The sequence below is a fragment of the Rhineura floridana genome, chromosome 1 (genome assembly GCF_030035675.1).
Source record: "Rhineura floridana isolate rRhiFlo1 chromosome 1, rRhiFlo1.hap2, whole genome shotgun sequence".
NCBI classification, from domain to species: domain Eukaryota; kingdom Metazoa; phylum Chordata; class Lepidosauria; order Squamata; family Rhineuridae; genus Rhineura; species Rhineura floridana.
This window is the reverse complement of record NC_084480.1, coordinates 87,324,225-87,339,450: the sequence shown is the minus strand read 5'-3', so window position 1 is coordinate 87,339,450 and position 15,226 is coordinate 87,324,225. Positions and strand designations below refer to the sequence as shown.

Below are 15,226 nucleotides of genomic sequence, written 5' to 3'. Positions count from 1 at the left end.
GAGAGAATTCGCGCTCGATTGCTCCCTTCTTAAGGGACAGGGGGAATAGTGGTTCCTTGTTCTGTCAACTTTCTTCCAAGTCGCAGGTTATGTTTTGTAGTGAAACTTCATGAGACGGCGTAGTCTTTGTCTGGATATTACTTTAATAAAAACTGATTTGCTTTCACCAACTGGTCTGGCTCCTGAGCCCCAACCTGGACATGACAGGGAGGGGAGAGTAGAGGGAAAGAGGAAGAGGGAAGCAGATGGAGGGGGAGGGAATTGTAAGGGGAGGGGGAGGGATGAAGGAAAGGGGAGGGCAGGGGCAAAAGGGAGGTGATGGGAGGAAAGAAGAGGGGAGGGCAGGTCTGATCATTTGCATGCTTATTGAGTTCAATGGGATTTACTCCTCTGCAATCATGCTTGAAAATGAAATGGATTGCCTTCAAGTAGATTCCGACTTATAGCGACCCTATGAAAAGGTTTTCACGGTAAGCGGTATTCAGAGGTGGTTTCACCATTGCCTTCCTCTGAAGCTGAGAGGCAGTGACTGGCCCAAGGTCACCCAGCGAGCTTCATGGTTGTTTGGGGATTTGAACCCTGGTCTCCCGGGTCATAGTCCTAGAATAGGTAAAACTAACTATGGGGGAGGAGAGAATAGGGGAGGGGAAGGAGGAGGGAATAGGGGAGGGGAAGGAAGGGAAGGAAGGGGCAAGAGGGAGGGGATAAGAGGGAGGAGGAGGGGAGGGCAGGTTTGATCATTTCCATGCTTTATGAGTTCAGTGGGATTTACTCCTCTGCAATCACGCTTAGGATAGGTGAAACCGACCTGGGGGAGGGGCAGGGAGGGGAAAAGGAAGGCAGGAAGATGAGGAGATTGGATGCATGGGCACTGGGCAGAGGGGAAGCTCCTTTCATTTCCAAAAGGAAAACATTGTGAACAGTATCATTCTTTGTCAGAGTTTCCCCCACCTTTTTATTCTACAGCAGACACATGTAGCTTCCTACCCAAATTTAAACCAAAGCTGTCCCTGGCCACATCCACACCAGACCTTTATTCTACTTTAGACCGTCATGGCTTCTCCCAAAGAATCCTTGGAAGTGTAGTTAGTGAAGGGTGCTGAGAGTTGGTAGGAGAAGCCCTGAAACTCACAGAGCTTCAATCAGAGCGGCTTACTGTTAAACCACTCTGGCCACTGGAGCTCTGTCAGGGGAATAGGAGCCTCCTCTCAGCACCCTTCACAGACTACACTTCCCAAGATTCTTTGGGGGAAGCCATGACTGTCTCACGTGAAATAAAGGTCTGGTATGGGTGTGACCCCGATTAGGCAAGCCAAGCAGCTGTGAGACTGGGTTTTAGAACACTGGTTCTTACTGAGCATGCCCAACATTATCATCAAGTTTAATGTTACATTTCTTAAATTAATTAAAAATCAGCCAGGCATTTAAAAAACCTTTAAACTGCAGAATATGAAGGTCGTATGGGGCAAGGTCAGTAACAGGATTACAGGTACTCTGAATATGGCTGATTTTTAATTAATTTCAACAGATTATGAGAACTCTGACAGAAAAAAGCCCAAAAGGGGTCTGGTTTCTCTCTCTCTCTTTTTACACTTTGAACTCTTGGTTCTGTCTGACTGTTTTGCGTATCGCCAAGAAAATTGAGAGGGTTGTTAAGCAAATGTTTCTGAGTTCAGGACTATAAGTCTTGTAAGATTTTGTTTTGAAATGAGCTTATGGGAAGCATCATAATGGCATGGTGTTTTCAATTTAACTTAGCAGCATGGAAAAAATCCATGCTGACTGTAGTATACAGCCCCTCTTGTGACTGTATAAATATTCCTCAAATCAGGCCTAGGTTTAAAGTTTATTGCTTTAAAAAAAAACACCTTCATTGGTCCCTCCGTGCACACAACCTTAAGAGCAAGAAGCACACACATATTTGGCAGTTGCTATTAAAGGAAAAAAACAATATAAATTTGATTGAAATAATAAATGGAGAACAGATTTCCGCTCTTAGTCTACAATGATGATGGTGGGAGGGAGAGGAGAGAGCATGTATACACACGATGCGAACAATCAAGCAAGGTCCACAAACTCATAAAATATATAAAAAGATGTACTATAGATCAGATCAATGGTATTTATTATACTAGTGTGCACACCATTTTGCCTCTTGGCTAGAAGAGCCAAGTGTACATCATGCAATTCAAGTTCTACTTAAAATGATTGGAGGAGCCCAATGATAACAGTGCTACCACATTTAATAACATGATTTGGATGGGAACCAGTTTAACCACATTTTTTAATATCCACAATTTATATCCAAAATTCAGACATTGAAATGTGGGAAGTCTCCTGAACAGGAGAAACTGTCTTCTTCAGAGAATCCTTTATAAAAGTTCATATTAGATTTTAGGGGTGAAAATATGGATTTATGAGGTAAATTTCTGAAAAAGAATAGTGTAACGGTCAGATATGGCATCTTTAAAGTTTGAGAATCAAGTCTAGAACTGTATGTAATAGTCCACTGCAAAGTCCATACACAGCCTTCTTCTGCATCACAAATTTTAACAAACTGAATTGCTACAGGTGACCTGCAAGGTCTCCCCATTTGGCCTGTGATGTCATTTGGGGCAATCCACACCTACCTGCCCTACACCTGCCATCATATAATGTCAGGTGTAAGGCAGGTAAGGATAGGGATTGGCTGAAAGGGGCAGCGCCTGCAAAACCCTGTCTGCAGCACTTCCCAGGGGCCTGAAAACCACCTATGGTGCAAAGCACTTTGCAAACTCTGTGCTTGGTGTTCCCCAAGTGCTGGACCTGCCAAGCTTGCTCAGTCTTGTGAGCAGTGCTTCCCAAACACCCAGCAATTGGTTATCGGACATTTGGGAAGTGCCGTGCACAGAGCTGGGCAAGCCCTTTGAATGATCTCCCCCCACCCCCACGGGCCAACTTTGACAGGTGCAAATCTCTGCATGCCAGATGACTGACACTTGGGTGGTCCTACCAAATCTATGCCAAAAAGTTTCTCCACCATTGCTTAAGGGCAAGCTGGAAAGGGTAGTCAGGATTGAGCCTATGCTACATGTTCTTCACAGGGTTGGAGAAGAGTTAATATATCCCAGGCTATGGTCTGAAGGTACATAAGGCCAGCACCCTACTGAAGCTAAGCAGGGTCAGCTGTGGTCAGTGCCTGGATGGGAGACCACCTGGGAACCACATGTAAGCCGCCTTGGGTTTCAATCATGAAAAGCAGGCACATGTAGTCTTTCACCCAAATTTAAACCAAAGCTGTCCCTGGCCATATCCACACCCAAGGCTGTGGAGTCGGTTCGTCAAACCTTCGACTTCTACTCCTCTATTTTTCTACTGTCCAACTCCGACTCCACCCAGAATTGCTTCCAACTCCGACTCCACAGCCCTGTCCACACCAGACTTTTATTTCACTTCAGACAGTCATGGCTTCCCCCAAAGAATCCTGGGAAGTGGAGTTTGTGAAGGGTGCTGAGCTACAACTCCCAGAAGAGGGGCTGACTGTTAAACCCCTCTGGCCACTGGAGTTCTGTCAAGGAAATAGAAGTCTCCTAACAACTCTCAGTACCCTTCACAAACTACACTTTCCAGGATTCTTTTGAGGGAAGCCAGGACTGTTTAAAGTGGAATAAATTTCTGGTGTGGGCATGGCCACCTGATTAGCCAGGTCAAACAGCTGTGAATCTGGCTTTTAAAACACTGACAGTTGGTTCTTACTGAGCACGCCCATGCTGATCATTAACTTCAATGGTAAAACTCTTAAATTAATTAAAGATCAGCCAGGCATTTTTTTAAAAACTTTTAAACTGCAGAAGATGAAGGTCAGAGTATGGGGCCAGGTCAGTAACAGGATTACAGGTACTCTGTGAACTTGGGTGATTTTTAATTAATTTCAACAAATTATGAGACCAGTGACAGAAAAACAACCAACAGGGATCTGGATTTTTTCTCGTTTTACACTTTGAAATCTGGATTCTCTGAGTGTTTTGTGTACTTCCATGAAAACTTAGAGAATTGTTCAGCAAGCATTTCTGAGCTCAGGACCATAACTTTTGTAAAGTTTATATTTGAAATGAGCTTATGGGAAGCAGCAGAATGGCATGAGGCGGTATTTTCAATTTAACTTTGCGGCATGTGAAAAATCCATGCTGGCTGTAGTATGCAGCCCCTCTTGTGGCTGTAGTATACAGCCCCTCTTGTGGCTGTATAATACAGCCCATATTTTTGGTTTTTCTTGTATATTTATAGCCATCACTAAAGGTGCTTCTTGTATTTTGCAGATCACCATTGTAAACCAGAGCATTAGTTACTCACAACCCAAATTTGGGATAATGAAAGCCGCTAGTATTCCCGTCTCCAATTTGAGGTATTTCAGGGTTTATTTCACTGTTTCCCAAAATGATACTTATGGCTCCATTTGCACTATATATTTAAAGCACCATTGTATCACATTTTCATTCACAGTGTCTCCCAAAGAATCCTGGAAAGTACAGTTAGTTAAGGGTGCTTAGAGTTAATACCAGACCCCTATTCCCCTCACCAAGGTACAATTTCTCTGAGTTCCCTGGGAAGGAGGATTGATTGCTAAACCACTCTGGGAACTGTAGCTCTGGGAAGGGAATAGGGGTCTCCTAAAACTTCTAAGCACCCTTAACAATTTACAGTTCCCAGGATTATTTGGGGGAAGCCATGAGTATTCAGTGATATAAGAGTGTTTTAAATATATGGTACTGATAGGGCCCATGCTTCAAAATCCAAAATAAACAGTTTTAAATTCTGAACTAAAGGTTATTAACATATTTTCATGGAGAGGAAGAGCATAGTGATTGTATCCAGTTAAATCATAGGTAGTAGACCCACTGGAATGAATTGACATGAAATCCATTGATTTCAAATGGGTCTACTCTAAGTATATGAAAAATAAATCTTTTCCAGTGGAGATACATGGTATGGAAAGGCTTGGGGAAAGTTTCAATTCATTCAAAAATATGTTCTCCCCATAAAGTAATAAAATTGCAGTAATTTCCTGAATCTACCAACAAAATCCAATATTTTCTGCATTTAGTTTGAACACAAATACACAAAGTTTTTGTTTTTAAGGACTTTGTTTGGAGTAGGGTGGGGAAAGTTATTGGTTGTGAAATCAAGCCTCCCTTGCCAATGCACAATTAGGAGTGCACTTTAAGGTTCCTGACTGTGCATTTGCAGCCTTGCCTGACATCAAGTTTGCGGCAGGTGGGTGTGATTTGGGGGAAACAGTCTTGAAGCCCAGGCCTAATTAGGTCTATGGCCAAAGATTCCCCACCTGTGATTTAGAATGAATAGTGCAGGAAGTAAATCTAAGTTTACAAGGAACAAAGTTACACAACAGTTAAGAGTTACCATAAAACTTTATTCGCCCAAATTCATGACTTCTGCTTTGGTGTGTCACTCAGGGTTATGTTGTCCAACAGCAGCTCTTTTCTCGGTATAAGCACTGGAAGAGAAGATTACCTGTGTTTATTATTATATATTTATTATATATTGAATTTATATTCCACCCTTCCTCCCAGGAGTCCACATGATCTTTACAAAAAAAGAACAATTGTCTATCCACCTTGACAACATAAACTGCAGAACTAGAGCAATTCTCCCACCCACCCCATTATGGTACTTGCCAGGTTTTTTAAAAAAGAATCCTGCCCATTAGAAGGACCATCTACACATTTTAGACACAGCACTAAATAATTAGCAGGGATTTTGACAACTTATGGCTGCTGCAGTGGAGTATCTGTAGTAAAAGAAAAACAAATTTTAACTTTACTGAACAAGCATCTTCAAGTTACAGAAGGTCCCACCTTAAATCCTTGCCATCAAAAAAGGATCAGGGAGCAGGTGGTGGGAGAAACCTCTGCCCAACACCCTGGAGTTGACAGTCAGGCCACTGATCTATCTAGTTGAGTATTGTGTACTCCAAGGGTTGCCAACCTTTTTTGAGTCTGTGGGCACGTTTGCAAACTGGAAAAATTGTCATGGGCACACACACACACAGCCTATCCTACTGGATGCCATAGAATGCTTCTTTCAAATCTAATTTCAGTGGAGTGGGGAGATGGAACCCTGCAGGTGCCAAGAAACATGCAAAAGCACTCACAGGGGCCTGTGGGAGCCATGAGTGGTGGCTCCTGGAGTAGATAATACTGGACTACATGGACCAATGGTGTGACTCTGTATAAGCCAGATCCCTAATCTCTATGTGCCACATTAGCTTTGACAGACATTTATGGCTAGACCAGTTGCAATTGCTTCTTGCTTTTGTAGGAATGGAAGATCCCTCCCTAACATTCAGTGTGCATGGAGGAGAGAACTAGTTTAGAAAGGAAATTGTACACAGCCAAATGGCGAATAAGCTAGATTTCAAGATACCAATTGTTTAAGCTTGAGGGGTATCATAAACACATCAGTTAAAGAGCACCAGGCCCTGTAAAGGTCATCAGTAATGCTATGACCCACTTTCAAGGTATAGATGTCTTGATGCAAGAAGGAAGATTTGTTATGTTTCTTGAACTAGAGGTACAGCATTGCTCTTGTACAGAACAAACAAATGTAATCCACGTATAGGAATATAGGTAGAAGGCAACCACCTGTGTTCTTATATAAAAGGTTCTATATGGAGGATACTCTACTGTTAGTCTTCGTATTTATTCATTTATTTATTATTTGATTTATATCCCGCCTTTCCTCCCAGCAGGAGCCCAGGGCGGCAAACAGAAACGCTAAAAACACTTTAAAACATCATAAAAGACCTTAAAATACATTAAAACAAAACGTTAAAAACATTAAAAAAAAGCTTTAAAAACATTTTTAAAAAGGGTTAAAAAAATTATTACAGAAAACATATTAAAACCAATTCTAATACAGACGCAGACTGGGATAGGTCTCAACTTAAGAGGCTTGTTGAAAGAGGAAAGTCTTCAAAGGGCGTCAAAAAGATAGCAGAGATGGCGCCTGCCTAATATTTAAGGGGAGGGAATTCCACAGCGTAGGTGCCACCACACTAAAGGTCTGTTTCCTATATTGTGCGGAACGAACCTCCTGATAAGATGGTATCTGCAGGAGGCCCTTGTGAGGACCCCTCCTGTGGTCACCGCCTTGTCACGGTCCCACCTCAGGGTCCTGGTCTTTTAAACAGTTCTCTCACTGGCTCTAGCAAAGATCTCTCAAGATCCCACTGCTAGGCAGCACCACCAGACCTTCCTGTAAAACAATATTGCCTTGAGACTGTGTCTTAGTCTCCTCCTGGCTTATTGCTACTTTGTGTCTGGGTGCACTTGCAGGCCACAACCCCCCTGTATCTTTGTGCCTATAAAGAATACAGCCCTGGGTTGTTCTGGATACTTGATGATGTTACACTATCTCTTCATCGCTGCCACCACTGATACTGTTTCCCAACCTTGCTATATGTCCTGCCCACCCTTCTGGTCTGTGTAACCCAGCCAAGGATCAAACATTAGGTAAACCAAGAAATATTTATTTATATACACAGGAATAACAAGATTACTTAAAGTATAGTTTAACAAGGGTATAGTTTCATCAGATGTGTTACTCTTTATGTTTCTAGCCGTTAATGACCTACCTCACTACCCGACTAATCCAATCTAACCCACAAAATCAACTCCAACCTCCCTCAGAACAACCACCAACAGAACTCTCTCAACTGTTATCCTCTCATTTATACCTTCAGACACGCAAACGCTCAGCCAATCATAATACATTCTCCAGCATTCCAGCCCATGTACTCCCCCCTCTCACTCAGTCTACTTACCATATATACTCTAATAAACCCGCACTTACCATATTTACAGTATTATAAATATAGGGGCATCACAGCCCTCACCTGCAAGAGTACAGTGATTGACGGGGTATATAAGGGGTAAGACGGTCTTTCAGGTATCCTGGTCCCGAGCTGTATAGGGCTTTGTACACTGCACATGCTGTGGCATGGCTCATACGCTGAGTTGAGTTGCACAATGGGTGCTCATACCTCCCCACCCCTTTCTGGTTTAGGGTGGTGGTTCCCCCCCCCAAAGAACAAGGTGGTGGTGGGGAGCCAAAGAAAGACACAAAGAAGGAAAAGGCATATTTTATACAGGTTTGTAGTAAACCTTATGTGGGAGTAGCTAGTTGGGAGGGGTGCAGAACTGAAGCTAGTGTTGCTGGTTACCAAGGAGATGGGAGAGAAATGTCTGAGTAGGCAGTTGAGAAAGTGAGGGTAACCGACCAGCTGTTTGGAGAAATGGGAGCTATAATGTGAATTCTACTTTATGTATATGAGTTATTTATGCTTGTTATACTGAGTTATTTTCTTATTCCTTGTACACCCAATATACCCAGTCATGGCTTCCCCATAGGTTTTTTGCCTATTAGTGAATAGAGTTTTTGTTAATTTTAATCCCATTCTACCTTCAAGACACTCAGAACACTGTTTTATCCTTACCACCAGCCTGTGAGGCAGGTTATGCTCACAGAGTAACCAAAAATGTACAGGAAACTTCAGAACTGAATGGACATCTGCACCTGAGTTTCCTTATAAATTCAACAAGCTAACTACTACTGACTCACACATCCATTTTGCTGCTATTGTGAAGGACTGGGCAAGTAGGGCCATTTAGAAAGCAACAATAAAATCAAGAGATGAAAAGTTCATTAGTAAAGCAAGTACTTCAAGTATTTAATACATTTATATCCATGACAAAACTCAAGACTGGGTACACAAGGGTCTGGATGGCTAACCAACACACACCAGCCCAATTTTGTTTAGCCTCTGTAAGGCTGCTGTTCTACCTTTCTTGCTCAGGATACATCTCTTTACAAATGTGCAGATTATCTCTCAGTGATGGGATTAAGCCTTTCCAGAACATGAATTGTTTGAGGAAGGGGAATTTAGCTCTTATGTGTTTGGTGGGGAACTGTTCCCCACGACTATCCTGGTTCTATTCTGCCAGAGGACAGGCTGATGGCAATCCAGTATAGCTGTTTTAGAAACTAGCACATTCTCCAGGGCTGTGGAGTCGGAAGCAATTTTGGGTGAAGTCGGAGTCGGTAGAAATGTACCGACTCCGGGTTCAAAATAAAATTAATATTTTAATATTAATAGTAATTTATTTATATTAATAAATTAATATACACTTGCCATTTATGAAGGAGTCGGACAGTAGAAAAACAGAGGAGTCGAAGGTTTGCCATACCGACTCCACAGCCCTGAGTCATTTTCCAAAGAAGTACACCATGAACAGTTTTGAATCGAAATCTGGATAGTGCATGCCCTCATAAAGTATTGGGGAGAGCAACAGAGACAAGGCCAGGGTGGGATATAAATTCAATTAATACTAATAATAGCCCAGAGCTTTGCCAAAATAGAATTTTACTGAGAAAGCAAACAGAATGGCAATGTCGAGGTTTAATTTTAGAAACCTGTCTCAAAGACACAAGGGAGGGCTGAGAAGTGATGGTGCTAAGGAGGCTGTGTTGTGGATTGCTTTGGCTTTCAGAAGAGAGGACAAACGGGGGATTACAGTGGGAATTGAAGCTAGCATGGTAAGAGTTAGACCATTCCTTCCATTTGCTCAGTCTGAAACACAGGGGGAAAGTGTGGGGATTCTAAGCATTGGGACAACAGAACATAGAAATGCAGAAGCCTCCCTGTGATCAGGAAACCTCCATATTCAGGGTTCCCAGATACTGCTGTTGTTATGTGCCTCCAAGTCGACTACGACTAATGCTAAGAGGATTCTAAGGGCATTCAGCAAAATGAGATTAGAAGCTCCCTTCAGAGTTTCATGCTCAATGTTCCGTTCTGCTTGCCTGAAGAGGGCTCTGGAGTTCAGAAGTGCAAGAACAGGTGATTTCAGGAAGTCCCACAGCAGTGTATGGAAGGAGACACTCCCTTATCCATTTCAGTTGAAGGTTTTGGCAGGAACTTCCAAGTGCATTTTCTTCTAACTTATTAGTTCTGTGCAACTTTCGTTAAATGAAAGTTTAATTAAACGAAACATGAGTCAAGGTGTTCATGAAGGGAAACCAAAAGGGCAGTGAAATAATGCTCTCCGGCAACAGCTGCATAGGTCCAGGGAGAAAGCTGGAATCTGTGGGACATAGGAGAATACCTCTAGTTGTATTCTTAAAACTGTATTCTGAGGGGGAAATTCCCAGAGTGGTTTAACAATCAATCCCTCCTTCCAGGTAACTCTAGTTCTGGATGGATAGAGGTCTCCTAACAACTCTCAGGACCCTTAACTAACTGCAGTTCCCTGGATTCTCTGGGTGGAAGCCCTAACTGTTTAAAATGGCATGATACTGCTTTAAATGTGGAGTGCAGATGGAGCCTCAACAATATTTTCTAAAGAGAATACAGATTAAAAAGGGGGAAGAGGGCAGAAGGGGGAAACAGACCATCAGGAATGCTCACAGCCTTGTCTCTGAACATGTGCGGAAGGATAAATAAAACTGACAGTGTTGGAAAATGAAGGACAAAATGTGAGGACATATACAGAAAGCCACTCTTAGTTCATCAACGCAGAGAAGTTTGGCAAAGATCTGAGCAATCGTTAGAACACTGGAATAATGACAGTTGATTTGACAGCATGATAACCTGGGGAAAAACTGCAGCTAACTGGCTAGTCACAGACATAGGAAAAGAGACATTAAAGACCAAACTAGACAGCAATTTTAAAAACTTGACAGTTAAACAGTAAGAAAATAAACTGAAAGAACTTAAAGAGTAGTGAAAGTTATGAATGGGACCGGGGAGAGAAAAAGAACATTTTGATAGTGCCTCCATCCAACCAGGGAAGGAACAGGCAATCCCACCCCATATATACAGTCTGCCTAGTAAACGTCGCAAGACGTCACCCTAAGAGTCGGAAACGACTCACACTACAAGTGCGGGGACACCTTTACCTTTTTTACCATCCAACAACGGGGCACCTAACAGTTTAGAAAGTTTATATAGTAAAGCGAAAATGTTTAAAGTGGGATAAAGTGAAGAGTAAGAACACAGCAGAAAGTATCTCCAGAGGGGCAACTGTGTCAGTATGTTGCAGCAAATATAAAGAATCCTGTGGCACGACAGGCCAACACATTTATTATGGCACAAAAAGATTTTCACATAAAAAGGAGGCAAAAATATATGAAGCCGCCTTGCATCGAGTCAGACACTGGTCCATCTAGTCTAGAACTGTCTACTCTGGCTCTCTCAGGAAGTGGTCTGCACAAGTGGTGTCTCTCTGTGCAAAGCATGCACTCTGCCAACTTATGTTATTGCTCCTCTTGTGATAACCACAGGTATGCAATTCACCAGCAATTAATAACAGTCTAAAAAGAGGCTGGCATAGATGTATGGAATGAGGGATTCTGTGATGGGAAGGGACAGCATAAAAGTCAGTCAGGAACGTTTCTAGATTAAAAGTGAAGTTCACAAATCTGTTGTGAAACAGGTAAAGTCAGAAAATAATCCAGAAACTTAATTACAGTCACATCAAGAAGAAAGCACTGCATAAGTATAAACAGAGGGACTGAAGGTAGAGCCTGACACTGATTTTATGCCTTCTATGTTAATTTTTACCTCAGTAGTCTCTTCAGTACCACTCCCTGTATATGCATATATGTATGTATATGTATATATATTATTTTAGCATGTGTTTTTAAATTGTTTTACATTTTTTAAATTGTGTTTTAAATTGTTTTTAAAAGATGTGTTTAAAATTTGTATATTTGTTTTAATGTTTTTAGTTACTGTAAACCGCCCAGAGAGCTTTGGCTATGGGGTGGTATACAAATACAATAAATAAATAAATAATTTTATGTATTTTAATTGCATTTTATGTATTTTAGTTTATTTTAATGTTTTTGTGATTTTTATTGTGTACAGTTTTATTATGTACGTGCTCGATTTTATTGTAAGCCGCCCTGAGTGCCCTATTATAGGGTAGAAGGGCGGGATATAAATATTTTAAATAAATAAATAAACACAAGGAAGATGTACCCGAACACACATGGATTCACAAAATAAAAAAGGCTGTTCAGAGAATATTGCAATTCATTTATCATTTTTAAAAAGACACTCAAAAATTAATAATTAACATATGTTCTGCATATGGTAAGACACTGCAGAGGAAATATCTACTTATAATGGCTAAATCTGCCAAGCAGAAGCAAGCTGAATAGCCAGTGTCCCCCATGCAGTAACATATAATTTTACTTGACAATCTGTGCAGCATTGTTTTAAACAACCTCCTTCTTCCCCACAATCCTCTTGTTTAACAAGATGCTGCCCACAACACTTATCTTTACTAAGAAAGCTTCATCCCCATTTAAATTATCATTTAAAAATGATCATTTAGTCCAGTGATAGAGCACCATTAGACTAAATGGCAAGTCTTTAAAGAGAAATCTGGCAGCCCAAAGAAATGAGACAGGAAATTCATTGCTTTTCTAAGGCTGTAATCCTAATCCTGCTTGCCTGGGAGAGAGTCCCACTGAATTGAATAGGGCCTACTTCTCAGTAGACATGGTTATGATTGCACTGTAAGGTGGTAATTCTAAGCACTCTTATAAAAACAGGTCGATTCCAATGAGTGGGACTTACTTCTGAGTAAACATGCTTGGATTGGGGTACCCATCTCCAGCACCAATCCTGATAATTAATTTTAAATAAACTTTACTGGATAATAACTTGGCCTGGTAAATCTGAACTATTTACTCCCAAAAGTAGCCACCTTGCTTTCAATGAGAAAAAGATGACTTATAGAGCTGACAAGTTTCATGATCGCTAAGCAAACTTGAAATCTTCTCCCCTGTTTTATAACATAATCCCCCCCTGCCATGCCAAGTTTTTATATAACCCAGAGGCATGTTATGTTTCTTTATGTTAGTCTTTCATTATATTAATCTTGCTCCAGACATTGGCCATGGCAACACAAAATGATACATTCTTTTCCTTCAAATAAACTGATTTTTGTTACACAAAAGGAGCTGTGCTGCTTCCTTCCTAAGAAAGATTGTTCATGCTCAAAAGTATCCCAACGGAAGAAGTCTTATGAGCAAGAATAAAACACAGGCCACAGTTCAGTGGTAGAATACATATTTTGGCATGCAGAAGGTCCCAGATTTCATCCTTGGCATTTCAAGGTAATGGAAACCCTAGACAGCTGCTGCTAGTCAGCATCAATACGGAGTTAGATGGAGCAATGGTCTGGCTCAGTATAAGGCAGCTTCTTACATAGGACACATACTAGTGCAATTGTTTTCTTCTCAGTAAGCTTACTTGCATCTGCTCAGCAAGATTTGCAATTACAGAGTTTGAGGTATGATGGGAGGCCCTATTTTGTTCTATCTGCCTGCATTAATTTGAAATACTATAACTTGCCAGTGCAAAGCTCTTTTGGAAGTCTGCAGGTGAAGAACTATAGTTGGATTTGTGCCCATTTAGCTTAAGTTGAAAGGGCTGTTTTGTTTTAAACATGATAATTTCTATTTTAAAATGCAAGATATTACTACATCTCTCATGTTAATGGAAAGTACAGGTTAGAAATCTGTAGCAAACATGTACACTCTCCTTTAACTGGCCATTTTTGATACGTCTAGCTAACGAACGCAATATAATAGGTGACTTCCAATGATGTCTACCCACTTGTGCAATGGGACTTTTGGTTTCTCTTCTTCCTCCTCAAATATCCCGCATGGCCCAAAATCTGCTCCAGAGAGTCTCCCAGTCATCTGGATTGAATTTGGAGTCTCATGCAGGGGCAAGGAGAATGAAAAATCTTGCGTGAGCAGACACCCGCTTGCATTACATTGGCTCTCACCCACTATTCGATTATGGTATTGGTGGGGAAAGTATAACAACTGTCAATATTAAGAAACCCAGCAACGCCCTACTCCCAAATAACAAAACAAAACAAATGCATTTAAAAATATGCATTTATAAACTGCAGAGAGAATCATGATTGCAGGCAGAACTAGGAAAACCCAAGCATTCTTTTGTGGAAGTAAAAGATGATTTCAAAATTACATTGGCATTTCTCCCAAATTCTACTGTTTATTTCAGATAAAAAGTGTTGGAAGCTACCTGGTGAGAAGTGTCAGAAACTACCTGGATTTCACAGCCGTTTATTAATTATTATTTTTAATGATGGTTTTATTGGGTTTAAATGTTACTGTGTCTCTGTGTGTTGTAAGCCACCTCAATGTACACCGCCCAGAGAGCTATTTGCTATGGGCGGTTTAAAAATGAAACAAATAAAAAAAAAATGTAATTCTATGAAAGTGTGGCTTATAAATATATGAACAAACAAACCAACTTTGCTTGCTTCAATCAGCGTCTCTGCTTGCTCAATCCAAATGAACCTGAATTCTGAAGATAATCCAATAATCAGAGCTGAAGACAAAAACTGAAGAAAACCACCACAAATGTGAAACCTTGTTTCATGATTTAAAAGGCTACGCAATTCTAAATACATGTCATTGGTATGTACCCAAGAACAAGTATGATATTCTGTACAACGTTTACAGTAGTTAGTGTTAAAGCAGACAGGAAGCACTTACAACTTTCCAAAGCAAAGATTCTTTACTTACAGAGTTTGTTGGAATCCACATGAACGCCTTGAAGAACAGACGTTCTGAGTATTACTTCTACATCTGAACCTATTTTTATAAGCTGTTCAGAGAAGAAAAAATAGAATTCATGGAATGGCACCGCAGGTTTTTTTGTTCTTTTTTTGGAGACATCTTTCATCTCTGGTGCGTTCAAAAGATGTTACTTTCAGTAATTTTCAAGAATTGGCATGAGACTTTCAAGCAGCTCCACATTTGGGAACAATATACCATAACATCCATTTCAGACCAGACAAAAAGGCCCCTTTCCAATTAAATCCCTCAGTAATCTGTTGGGATTTCCAAAATGCCAACAGGTTTGTTTTTTTTAAATGACAGCTCGCTCTCTCACTGTGCAATAACCATGTAATACATAATTTTTTTCCCCTTAGCATACATCGTTAATAGGACCATAAGTTTTTAAGAGTACACATGGTTATAATTTAATCACAATTATCTGTAAACAAAGACTTGTAAAGTAGTACATACCTCACTTACTATTAGAAAAGCAAGCAAACCACCATCACACTGTATGTAAGACACAGTTACACAGCAACTCCTTGACTGCCAGACAAAA

General features: G+C 40.8%; 1 protein-coding gene across 6 annotated transcripts in view; it reads right to left on the bottom strand.

Annotated features, from left to right (window-relative positions):
• The window catches only part of LYRM7 (LYR motif containing 7), a 42,449-nt gene that overhangs the window by 20,985 nt on the left and 6,238 nt on the right, over positions 1-15,226 (bottom strand). For 5 of the 6 annotated variants that reach the window (XM_061625527.1, XM_061625564.1, XM_061625575.1 and 2 more), the window contains exons 4-5: positions 14,632-14,713; positions 5,401-5,494 (exon numbers count right to left, since the gene is read on the bottom strand). In XM_061625527.1, the coding sequence (XP_061481511.1) occupies positions 5,424-5,494; positions 14,632-14,713 (153 nt within the window). In that variant the 3' untranslated portion in view covers positions 5,401-5,423. Of the gene's footprint in view, positions 1-2,163; positions 2,430-5,400; positions 5,495-14,631; positions 14,714-15,226 lie in introns of those variants that run through there. The other variant, XM_061625537.1, reaches the window with a different exon arrangement.